Source organism: Talpa occidentalis, unplaced genomic scaffold, assembly GCF_014898055.3.
Source record: "Talpa occidentalis isolate TD23 unplaced genomic scaffold, MPIMG_talOcc4v2.1 talOcc4.5, whole genome shotgun sequence".
Lineage (NCBI taxonomy): Eukaryota > Metazoa > Chordata > Mammalia > Eulipotyphla > Talpidae > Talpa > Talpa occidentalis.
In genome coordinates this window covers 85,244,342-85,257,178 of record NW_023604861.1, presented here as the reverse complement: position 1 = coordinate 85,257,178, position 12,837 = coordinate 85,244,342, and the positions used below count along the sequence as shown (strand labels likewise).

Here is a 12,837-nt window from a genome sequence, read left to right as displayed (position 1 = left end):
GACCCTTATGGAAATGCTTAATGACCAAAGGGAAACCTTGGCATTTTGGACAAAATCTATGACCTACAAGGGCCTCTCTTTTGTTCCAGGTGTCATAAGCCATATGTGATCATCTCTGCTCTGGACAGTCAAGAAAGGGGAGAAGGGAGTTCTCTGTTCATTCTAATGGAATTCTAACTATAACACCAAGGGTCTCCCTTCTAACAACTGTTGAATAGTTCAGATATGGAATTGTGTTAAAACCAAGCCTTGGGACCAGTGAGTTTCCGCAGGAATCCTAGCCTTCTGTTCTGCTTTGGTGTACCCAGTTCTTTCTAATTGGGAGGATATTAAGGGAAACTGCCAGTTTTCAGTAAATCTGCTTCCCTGTTTTTTCATGCTATGCCACAGATTGCAGATCCATCCACATTGGACTTTCAGTCCCCAGCTACCCTCAAAGGAAAAGAGACCAGAAGGGATGTCTTCCCAGCTTTCAAAAGGTCCACTGGGGCCTGCATCTGGATAAGCCACAGTCAGAACTGACTGGAGCAGGAAGCAGGGGAAGCAGCAGGGATGGCTGCGTGGATCATGTCAACAGGACACGTGAGTTCTTGAGGAGCACTTGCTGGGGAGCCACTGCTGTTGGGTCCAGATGGGGCATGTCAAGAGTGTTGGGGAGAGTCTGTGGAAAATGTATCAGCCCACATGGTTCAGCCTTGCCTCTTAGGCCATCCTCTGCTCTGCTGCCACTGTGGGCCACCCTCTCTACTCAGCGACACATTTAGTCAGGTTGAGTCCCCATCTCTCTCTGGTGACCTTGAGACATCTGTTATGATGCGTTCTGTATTGATTTCATGGTTTAATTCTCAGAATAATTTCTGTCATTTCCAAATTCCATATCCTATAAGGGGTACTCATCATTAAGAAGGTAATTTTATCACAAGGGTCAGAACCCTACTTGAGCTGAGTTGAGCAGGGAGGGGAGTGTGTGTGCGTACGTGTGTGTGTTTACCCAGGCTCAGTAGATAGACATGGCACCCTTTCAGCCCCTCTCAGACTCAGGCCTCATGCCCCTGCTTCTCCTATAGGTCTGCTTTGTTCTCTCTCTGCAGTCTCTTCTACCTCTCTGAACCCTTGGCTTCCAGTTTATGTGTTCTTTCTCCCAGAAAACACTCAGCTATCTCAGAGATCCAATTCAAAATTTCCACACTCAGGTTGGATGCTCAACAAACTGTCCAATTAGTTATGGCCAAGGGACTCAGGCCATACATTAAGATAAACATGACTGTCAGAGGGCCATCCTTTTGGGGAGTGGCATGAGCTGGCAGACAGCCCCGAAACCATCTACAACAGGAGGGATCCCCATAAACACTACAGGTGGGCAGATTCTCTCCTCTTCCTCCCTCCATCCCTCCCTCCCTTCCTTCCTTCTTTCTTTTCACACATTTGGAGTTTATGAACAGTTTTCTAGAAAAAGAAGTTTATTGGCCATGAAACTAGGACTTGGGTCCACCAAGCGTTCTCTCAAAGACCCATCTCACACAATGGCAAGCATGACTTTAAAACACTCATGATGTCTCCTGCTCCCCAGTACTCTGTGGCCTTGAGCTACCCAAAGCACACCCCACCCCCAAGTTTGCCCCTAGTGTGCTAGTTCACTGTTTTGGCTCCTTTCTTGCTGAGGTTAATCCCAGTTGATATGCTCATGAGTGTTAATCAGTGAAACTCATTCACCCAGCAAATATTTATTGAATGCCCCTGCTGTGTGAGTCCTGCATTGGGAGCCAGCAGCACGATAAGAAACACAGTCCCTGACCTGGAAAAGCTGTCTAGAGATTCATGTGGAGCCTAAACGAAAGGGAACCTCTGAAAAGAGGGCAGAGCCAGGATCCTGAGACCAAATCTTCTTGCTTTTCCCAATGGCCCTCAGCACCTCCCAGGTCTTTACTAGGAGTGGAAGGCTTGCTGTCCACTAGATAATTTTGTGCTTTGCTCACTTAATGTCTAGCTTATCCCCACCCAGTAAAAGCATTTTTATTTATTTATTTTTAAATATATTTTTTTTATACAAGAGCTGGGGTACAGGCCAGAGGCATGGGAGGGTGAGAGGATGCACCAGAGACAGAGCAGGGAACAGAACAGGCAGACAGACCGAAATACACTGCTGAGGGGAGCAGTGGCCACAACAGAAGAGGTCTGTTGCTCCATGTGGGAATCTCCCTGGCCAGAAATTGAACCCGCGCTGCAGAGGCTGCAGAGCTTCACAGCGCTGAGCTCAACCCACTGTGCCACTGGGGAAGCCCAGTAAAGGCACTTTTAGTGTGGCCTTCTTTTAGTGTGCCTCCCGAAGCTGTTCCTGCTGAGAAACTTTTCTCCCAGCAACTGCTGGTTGAGTCCATTCGTGCAGTTGGACTCTGAGCTATCCACCAGAGGGGCCACTACCTGTGGCATTTCTCATTATGTGGATTAACTTCTGACGGTGCTGCATCTGTGTGGGGCCCTCAGTGCCTTATAGTCACCCTGATCCATAACCCAGCATGTGGTATGCTAAACCTCCCAGGGGCGGGGGAGGGGCAATCAGAGGGAGGGCTTTCAGGGTGAAGGGGCAAAGGGGTATCATAGGAGTAGTATGAGTATTTAGAAGCAGAAAAGGACTGAACCCTTTAAATGTCTAAAAGGGCCAGGTTAGTGGCTGGTTGAAGGCACAGAGCAGGTTTTCTATGATCCAGGCAGATGGGTAAAGGAGAGTCCTGGAGCCCTCAGTGGATTTTCAGGCTTTTATTGAGCTTTTACCAGGTACAGGGCAGGCAGGGGTATGAGGGGGGGAGGGGGCCTGGAGGTTGGCAGGCCTCCCAGCCCCCAGCGAAATCTTCACTCTTCCTTGGCTCTCTGGTGTTCTCTCGTGGGCTCTGCTGTTCTGCTGGTTCTGCTCTCTTCTCCTGGTTCCTCTCGTTCTCACTCATCTCATTACTCTGGCATCCCGTGTCGCCGCCCTTATAAACCCAGTCTCAACCCAGATGTGCCCACCTATGCATGCCCACACCTTACTCCAGGTGTCCACCATCAAGCATGCATTTAGGACCACAGGGATCCATCATTAATCCTAATGTCAGGAGGGCAGAAAAGCCTGATACTTTTTCACTTACCCTACACTGGTAACAGGGAAGAAGGTGTCAGACTTGTTGGCAACAATAATAGCGATAGCATTTACTGGGTGACCAGTATCCATGAAGCACTGTGACAACCACATCTCATCTATGATCCCACGTAATCTTCACCACAGTCTGTGAGGTAGGGGTGATTATTCCACTTTATAGATGGGAACATTAAGTCTCAGAGAGCTTAATGCCTTGCCAGCCTCCTACTGGTAGAAATTAGCAGTCAGGATTTGAACCCAGATCTGGGCTCTGAAAGCACCACATGAATAGAGAGAATCCTCTGGCATCCTTGGATCTCTCTCTTTGGGCATTTTTCTAGGGTGTCAGTGTCACCCACAGATCCTGACTCAGTATAACACACAATGACTGCCTAACAGTGTCCAGGAGGACAAGATAGGCCGACTTCAGCCACAGTATGCTGTTTGCTCTGGAGCCTGGGACCCTGGGGGAGGGGGGTGCCCAACCCCTCACATCTGGCCCTGCTCAAAAATCCAGAAAAGCAGAAACTCCTGTGAATCTGGCATTCACTTGGCGTCCAGCATCTAAGCACAAGATCCTGACCCTTTGCTTCTGTTTTCTCAGCTTTAAAGTGGGCATACTTGGTCCTCATGCCTCAGGTATGAAAACGTGGTAAGTGGAGCCAGCCAAAAGGATACATGTGGTGTGGAGAATATCAGCTGATTTCACTCTGCTCCAGGCTCCCCTAACCTGGGGTCTGAGGCCAGGGGGTACCTGCCTTATGTGAACTGGGTCTCAGTTTTCTCATCCATGAAATGAAGTGTTTGGCCTCAATGATCGCTAAGCTCCCTCCCGGCTCTAAGTCCAGGCAAATTCAGGATTCAGAACTCTGGAGCAGCAGCCACTCAGTGACCTCTAATCAACCTTGGCACATTCTAAGTCCTCAGTAAGCACTTGTTGAACCAAACCCAGGAGATTAGGAGTTTCTCAGCAGAGCAAAAATAATTCCCCAGGGGAGTTCACCACACACCCTGAAGTGGCCAGTTCCCACTGTCTATGGGCTCTCAGAAACACCAACTGAGTAATGACATTTGGCACTTTGTCTTAGAAGTGGATGAAGAGGGAGCGAATCAGGAGTTTGGGTTTAAAGGATCAGGAATTGGGGAAGGAGGGAAAACAGCTACATGGAACATTACTAACCAAGTGTTGGGTGCTTGAAACCCTCCCCCCAACAACTCCACCTCCATCCCTGGGCTGTGTGGCTGAGAAAACCACTCACCTGCCAGGCACTCTCCAGCCAACTCACCTGTGGCCAAGGCTCTTAAGGGGCCCCTGGGAGTCTCATGGCAATTCCTACCTTGCCTTTATAAGGAGACCTTACCCTGAGGTGCCTGGGGCTCCTAGAGCCCCCAGGCAGGACTGGGAGGGCTCATGGAGGAGGGAAAAAGGGGCAGTTCTTCCAGTGCTCTCACAGGCCAACAGCTGCCACCGCCCCTGCTGCTGTGGAGACCTGCTGCCTGTCTGAGTTCAGCAGCTCAGCTGCAGCCACTGAGCCCTCTCTCTGAAGGCAACCGAGGTAGCTCCTCTCACCGCCCCCCCCCCAACACACACACACACACACACACACACACACACACTTCACACACTTCTCTCACACTCACTGTCTTTAGTTCACTCAGTAGTTTTTCTTTTTCTCACACAAAATTTCTCTCATGTATCACATCTCTTTTCTCTCTCATATATAACCCTTTCTCTCCACCTCCCCAGCCTTTCACACATTCCTCCTCTCTCTCACGCTGCCTTCATCTCCCCCTCCCTTCTCTCCACTCCCACCCCTCCCCTGGTGCTTAACTGGAAACAAAAGTGAGTTTATTGTGCTGGTGGGAAAGAGGACTGTGGAGCAGCATTTCAGGTGGCAGCAGCAGAAACAGGCTGGGGCCAGAGGCAGTGCCAGCAGCCGGAGACCCCTGCGCTCAGCTGTTCCAGGAGGCAGGTAATGCCCCAGACAGGGCTGCTTCAGGCGTCTTGCTTTCTGCCCGGTCATATCTCTCCGTGATTATTCCATTTCTTTGTCTTCTCATCTGCCTTATCAGGAGAAGGGGGTTGCAGACTTAGGGGATGGTGGGCACAAAGGTCCAAGGAGTGGTGTGCCCTCCTCTTCACAGAACTACGTGTGGTCTGATGTGGCTGGGGCCTGGGACGCCTGGGTGAGTGACATGATGGAACCTAGAAAGGCAGGCTAGAGCCAGATCCATCACAAGGGATATTCTGAGCCATGTCACAGGCTCTGGGCTTTCGGTGTTCGAAAGCCATTCAAGATGCTTCACTTGGAGAGTAACATGATGAAATCTAATTCAAAGAGTACTTCCAGAACTCTGATCCCTTGGAGAATTAGTGTACCCCCTCAGAATCAAGCAGTCATAGTCTTCTAATTTCAAGAAAAAAATAAGGATATCTATTCAATTGTTGTTCTTCTCTGCAAATTCTTTAAAGTTTCAATGTCTACTAGTGAGTGTCAGAAATCAATAAGCCAATGAAAAGGATATTAGCTTAAAGTAATAGAAAAATTCAGAAATAAAATTAATTTAAATAAGATCTATTAAGCTATATGCTATATTATATTAATAGTATTTTTCTTAGTAAAATTATCTCTAACTTATGAGCACAATATTTCATGGCATTGTCCTAAGAGCACCATGACTCTTAGGAGTAGACCACGAGAACATGTTTGAAATGTTTTAAAAGCAGACTCTGCTGCTACCTAGGGAATGCATAGATGGAGCAACCAGAGCCAGGGGAGCTATCAGCAGGTACTGTAGTGATGGGAGCCTGGACTAAGATGGTGACCATGGATAGGGAGAAAAGGGAGAGAGTTAAAAACATTTTTTTTAAGTAGTTAGTGTCTAATTGGATATAGGTGGTGAGAGAAAAAAAGGCTCAGGAGGGAGTCCATTGTTTCTTATTTGAATGCTTGGGTAACTACAAGGGTTATCAAAACAGGAGGGCTGGGTTGGGATGTGGCAAGAAGGGCCACAGAACTTTTTTTTTTAATATATGAGGTTGATTTGAGAAGTCTGGAAACCATTTGGATGGAGCAGTCCAGTTGGAAGTTGCTCAACACAGGCAGGACCTAGAGACATGGGTAACCTGATCTATAAGGGGACACCATAAAAACACGATATGACCAGAAAGAGTGTGGAAAGAGAAGAGAAAGGAAGGTCATAGACGGATTTAAGTGAGTCAGGGAAGAATATCCAGGTGGAATCCTCAAAGAAATAGGAAAAATTTCAAAAAAGTGTTGAGTTATCAGAGCCAAGAGTAGCATTTCAGTTTAGAGGGAATAGGCAACAACACAGATGTCCCAGAGAAATAAGCCAGACCACTGCTTTGCAGTTCTATTGGTTTCATTGGATTTTATTAAATTATTGATTTGACAATAATAAAAGAAACCTGAGGGCAGGGGTTATGAACTCAGGTGCAAAACACAAGTGAGATTGGCAGTAGGGACTATAGCAACCTAAACTGCATATGCCCAGTTAAAGAAGGTAGCCAACACTCTAACTGCCAGACAGGAATGTGAGCACAGTCATGAGAGGAGCTGCATTTTCAAGAGAAACCAGAAATCTAGATTTTTATATAAATACCACAATTTTTTATGTGAACAAAAATTTCAAGGAAATTTATGCTTTGAGGGCTGCATTAAAATCACCTTTGAGCTGTGAGTTTGAATGTTCTGCCTTAGTCAACATCACTAGTGTGTTAGGGCAGAACCAGTTGCAGTTTGGGAAGTGACTGGCTAAAGAGGAAGTTGAGGCAGTGAGTGTGGAGTGCTCCATCAAGAAGTTGGGAGTGGAAGAAGGGAAAAGAGCACAGGAGGGCTTGGAAGGCAGGCAAGATCGGGGGAGTGTTTTAGTGTGTTTATAGGCTGAGAGAAAGAGGGTGGAGAGAAGTCAAAAAACTTTCTTGGTAAGGAAAGGCTAGGTGAAGAAATGTGTCTGACAGAAGTGGTTGATGGATGGGACCTGAAATCAGGCTGGAGGAAGTACTTCTTTGTTCAGAGAATGAGTGCAACAATGGTAAAAGACACAAAAACAATAGAATGGAAGAAGTTGATGCATTTCATGCCTGGAGGCTCTTGTTTTCTTGGTAAAGTGAGGTAAGAAATGAATCAAGAGGCTTGAAGAGAAGAGCAAATTCAAGGAATGCAGGAAAAGGAGACTGACAAGGATAGGTAGAAAGTGGCTGCGCTTCTGAGAAATGCTGAGTGGAAACCTTCCATATGCACGTTTGGGTGGTTGTCTCCAGAGGGACTGATGAGCCTGGGTGCTGGGGTTGGTGGTGAGGGGGATTAGCACTGTTACATTCCAGGCCCTATGTCACATGTGTTATTTTCCTTATCTGATTTATTCCTTCCAACTACCCAGGTCAATCAGACTGAGTTCACTCATAAGTGGAAATTCCAAGATTCACACCCAGTCTGGCTGGATTGAAAGCCCTTATACACCCTGCCTCTACCATGCCACTATACTACACTGTATCACCAGGACACACCCCAGAGATGAAGACTGGGTCAATGAATTCTTGTTTGGGCATTATCTAGCTGGTGTTATTAGTAAGTTAAGGAGTAGGAGTGTGGAGATTGTGATGGAAAAGCTGTTGATGATCACCCATTGGGAGTCCAGGGAGAAATAAGTGAGGGCCCGAGGGGATAATAAACTGTGAAGACAGACTAGAGGAAAGGAAAGATTTTTGAAGCCCAGAAGACACACTCAATAAAAGACTGAACCAGGGCAGGGACAATGGGATAGGTGAGGAGGAAATGTATTCTTAAAAGCTTTCAATATGGAAGTAGAAGTGAGGTGAAGGTGACTGAAGGGTGTCTAGTCTGTACAGTTGGATGGACAGTTATACCTTTATTTTTATTTATTTAATGAAACACCCACCACCATCCCTTAGATCCCTTCCACCCTTGCTCCTCCTCCCCACAATTTTTCCCTCTGAGAACATCAGTGTTGTCTGTATCTACTGGTTTATTTTTGTTTTGTCTGTTCATCTGCTTTGTTTCCTTTTATTGCACATACAGGTGTAATCATTCAATATATGTCTTTCCCCTCCTGACTTATTTTGCTTCACATAATCCTTGCAAATTCCTTCCATTTTGCTACAAGTGGCAAAAGCTCATCTTTTTTAATAGCTGAAAGTATTCTATTGTGTGGTCATACCACATCTTTATCCAATCATCTATTAATAGATACTTAAATTGTTCTCATATCTTAGCTATTATAAATAATGCTGCAATAAATGTTTGGGTGCCTATTACTCTGAGTTGACAATTTCATATTATTTGGATAGATACCTAGAAATGGGATTGTTGGATCATATGATAGCTCTATTTTTAGTTTTTTGAGGAAGCTCTGTACCATTTTCCAAAATGGTTTTATCAATTTACTTCCCCCAATTTGATGTAGTCTCAATTTTGCTTTCATTTTTCTTGTCATTGGAGTTGAATCATCAAAGACATCTCTAGCAGTGATATCTTGGAAAGTGTCATCATGTTTTCTTCTATGTGTTTTCTGGTTTTGGGTATTACATTCATGTCTTTAATCCATTTTGAATTTATTTTTGTGTGTGGAGTTAAACAGTGCTCCAATTTAATTACTTTGCATATGACTATTCAATATTCCCAACACCATTTTGTTTGAGGTTTTCCTTTTTCCATTGTATGGTTGGGTGGACAGTTATTCACGGCTCCTTTGTCCTAGATTAAGTATTGCTATTTGTGGGGGTTTATTTCTGGGCTTTCCATCATTTCCCATGGATCTCTGTGCCTATTTTGATTCCAATACCATAGTTTTAATTAATATTTCTTTATAATATATTTTGTAGTCAGGTAACACGATTCCTCTATTTTTCATTTTCTCAGGATTGCTTTAGCGATTCAGGTTCTCTTATGACTCCATATAAATTTCAGTATTTTTGTCCTATTTCCTTAAAAAGTCAGAATTTTTATAGGGATTGCTATATTTTAATCTGTATATTGCTCTTGGTAAGATAAGCATTTTGATTATATTCTTTCCATCCATGACTATGGACTGTTTCCATTGTTTCATGTCTTTTTCTATATCTTTTAATAGTGTCTTATAGTTTTTGTTGTATATATGTTTCATTTCTCTGTTAAATTTACTCCTAGAGGGCCTCCCCTGGTGGTGTAGGCGGTTGAGCGCCGCGCTGTGAAGTTGTCCACAGCCTCTGTAGCACAGTTTCCATCCTGGCCAGCCGTAGAGGGTCCCACATGGTGCAGCAGACCTCTCCTGTCGCACCTGCTGCTCCCCTCAACAGTGTATTTCGTCAGTCTGCCTGTTCTGTTCCCAGCTCTGTCTCTGTTGAAATCTTCTCACCCTCCCACACATCTGGCCTGTACCCCAGTTCTTATATAAAATAAATAAATAAATCTTAAAAATAAATTTACTCCTAGGTATTGTATTTTTTTTGATGTGATGATAAATGGGATGGTTTTCTTAAAATCTTTTTCTTCTTGTTCATTATTTGCATATAGGAATACAATAGATTTTTGTTGCCTGCCACTTTATTGTATTCATTTATTGTTTCTAATAATTTTTAGTGGTCATCATATCATACTAAAATAATGATAGTTTTACTCCTTTCTAATATGGATTCCCTTTATTTCTTGTTATGTAATTGCTCTGACTAAAATCTCTAATACTAAGTTATTAATATTAGATCTTGAAGGAAAAAACATTCAGTTCTTTGCTGTTGAATATATTAGTTGTGGGTTTGTCATAAACGGCCTTTATTATGTCGAGGTAGCTTCCTTCTATTCTTTTATTCTATTCTTCCTTCCTTCTAGCTTCATTTCTTCAAATCTATTGATAAGATCATTTGATTTTGGTCATTTTTCTTATTGATGTAATGTCTGATATTAATTGATTTGTGTATATTAAACAATTCTTGCATTCCTGGAATAAATCTCAATTGGTTATGGTGTAAGGTTCTATTAATGTGTTGTTGAATTCAATTTGCTAGTATTCTGTTGAGAATTTTTGTATCTATGTTCATCAGAGATAATGGCCTGTAGTTTCTTTTTGTGCAATATCATTGCTTGGTTTTGGTATCAGGGTAACATTGGTCTATAAAATGTGTTTGGGATTATTTCCTCTTAAATTTTTTTGAAGAGCATGAAAAGAATAAGCATAAGTTCTTTGAAGTTTTGGTAGAATTCACTAGTAAAGCTGTGTGGTCCTGGACTTTTGGTTTTTGGGAAATTTTTGATTACTGTTTCAATTTCCATACTTGTAATCTGTTCGCATTTTCTCATTTCTTTCTGGTTCAGTTTTGCTGGGCTGTATTGTTCTAAAAATTTATCCATTTTTTTCTAGACTATCAAATTTATTGGCATATAGTTTTTCATAGTAGTCTCATCCTTTGTATACCTATGGATATGCTATTTCTCTTCTTTCATTTCTGATTCTTTTTATTAGAGTTTTTGCTCCTCAAACCTAGTTAAAGTTTTGTTGAGTTTCTTTATCATTTTTGGAGAATCAGCTCAAACTCACTAGTGTTTTAAATTGTCTTCCTGATCGGTTTCATTTATGTCCACTCTGATTTTTATTGTTTCCTTCCTTCCACTAACTTTAGGTTTTCTTCTTTCCAAGTTGACTTTGTGTATAAGGATAAATTGTTTGAGATTTTTCTTATTAATGTAGGCCTGAATTGCTTTTAGCTTCTCTCTCTCTCTCTTTTAAAGATTTATTTATTTATACAAGCACTGGGTACAGTCAGAAACGCAGAAGGGTGAGAGAATTTACCAGAGCCAGAGCGGGGAACAGAACAGGCAGAAGGACCAAAGTACACTGCTGAGGGGAGCAGTGGGTGCGGCAGGAGAGGTCTGTGCGCCATGTGGGACCCTCACCAGTGGCCGGGGATTGAACCGGCGCTGCAGAGGCTGTGGGCAGCTTCGTAAGCCAGCGCTCAACCACTGCGCCACCGGGGAGGCCCTAGCTTCTCTCTTAATACCACTTTTGCTGTATCCCATAGGTTCTGATGACTCGTGTCTTCATTTTCATTCATCTCCTACTGCTTTTTAATTTCTGTTTTAATTTTCTCCGACTCTGTGATTGAGAAGCATGTTGCTTAATCTCTACCTGTTTGAAGTTTTTCCAGTTTTCTTTTTGTGGTTGATTTCTAGTTTTATAACTTTGTGATTCTCTTAGTATCCTAGTGTTCTCCAGAGAAACTGATTGTGTATGCCCATCTCCAATGCAGTCCCCAGGCACTAGGGTCCCCAGTGTGGCATGAGCCCTTCAGTCACAAAAAATAAGAGCCTCTATATTGCAGCCATCCCTCCCTCTTTTGGGTCATGTACTCTGGTGGCAGTCCAAGTGAAATTAAGTTATAGCTTTCCTTCCCTCTCTAATGTTAAAATTTTCTCTTGTAAAAATGCTGATCCTCGAGTGTTCTGTCTTTTTCAGGAACTATTGTTTTTTTATCTACATGTTATTTTGTTGCTTATGTGGGGAGAAGATGAGCCTGATTCTTCACTCTCCTGCTGTCTTGCTGGAATTGCTCCCCAATAATTCATTAACCAAGGCATCCAGCATCATGTCACATTTTTCTTGCTCACCATTCTCTAGACAATGACCAGCACATTCCCACCTTGGGTTCTTTGGAACACATGGTGCGTTCTTCTTCCAGAAGTGGCTCATTCTTATCTTTCAAGTCACAATTCTAATGCCTTCTACCCTCTCCAGAGATCTTGACCATGCTTTCTAATGTAACTCCTCAGTCACTTTAACTTTTTTTCCAGAACATTTGTCATTACCTGAAATAACTGTTTATGTATTTACTTGGATTTTTTCTCTGTCTCTGCCACTAGAACACATGTTCAGTAAAGCAAATTTTCCAATACCTAGAACAATGCCTGGCACATAGGAGACAGTCATTAAATATTCAAAAACAGAGGAGAGAACAAACACAGAAGAAGCATGTTTGGAGAAGGGTACATGTTCAATGTTGAAATACTGACTTTTGCGGTAACTGAGAGATCTCACCCAGGTCCCAGATATCACTGGGAGGGAATATCCAGGAGGCAGTTGGAAAGTAGACTGGGAGTCCAAGAAACAGGTTGCACCTGGCCCACAAAGAAGGTGGGCCCAGGTGACAAATCAGTGCAAGCTCATCTTTTCATATAGCTGACTATTCCTTCAAGGCCAATGTGGGGAGTTGACTGGTTTGGGGCCCACTATAAAAAGGGATCCCTGTGGGTTTGTTATGCTGAAGTTTAGTGAGAGTTTTTCTGATTCTGCTTTTTTTTAAAAAAAAAAGATTTATTTGTTTTATTTTATACAAGCACTGGGTACAGTCAGAAGTGCGGGAGGGTGAGAGAATTCACCAGAGCCAGAGCAGGGAGCAGAGCAGGCAGAAGGACCGAAGCACACTGCTGAGGGGAGCAGCGGGGCAGCAGGCAGCAGGCAGCAGGCAGCAGGAGAGGTCTGCGTGCCATGTGGGACCCTCCTCCGGTGGCCGGGTTGCAGCCGGGGATCAAACCGGCGCTGCAGAGGCTGCAGGCAGCTTCGCAACCCAGCGCTCAACCGCTGCGCCACCGGGGAGGCCCTGATTCTGCTTTTTTATTCTAATCCCTATTCTTGCTGCCACCCTGGCTTTGGCCATTTTCCATTCTTCTCATTGTCATCTACCCTGGAATCTGAATGCAGACTAAATTCTT

The 12,837-nt window shown here is 43.8% G+C and overlaps 1 protein-coding gene across 5 annotated transcripts in view; it reads left to right on the top strand.

Moving 5' to 3' along the window:
* SLC4A5 (solute carrier family 4 member 5) overlaps positions 1–12,837 on the top strand; it is a 106,617-nt gene that overhangs the window by 34,993 nt on the left and 58,787 nt on the right. For all 5 annotated transcript variants that reach the window (XM_037527661.2, XM_037527660.2, XM_054701744.1 and 2 more), the window contains one exon: positions 391–582. In XM_037527661.2, coding sequence (XP_037383558.1) covers positions 391–582 — 192 coding nt within the window. The remainder of the gene's footprint in view (positions 1–390; positions 583–12,837) is intronic.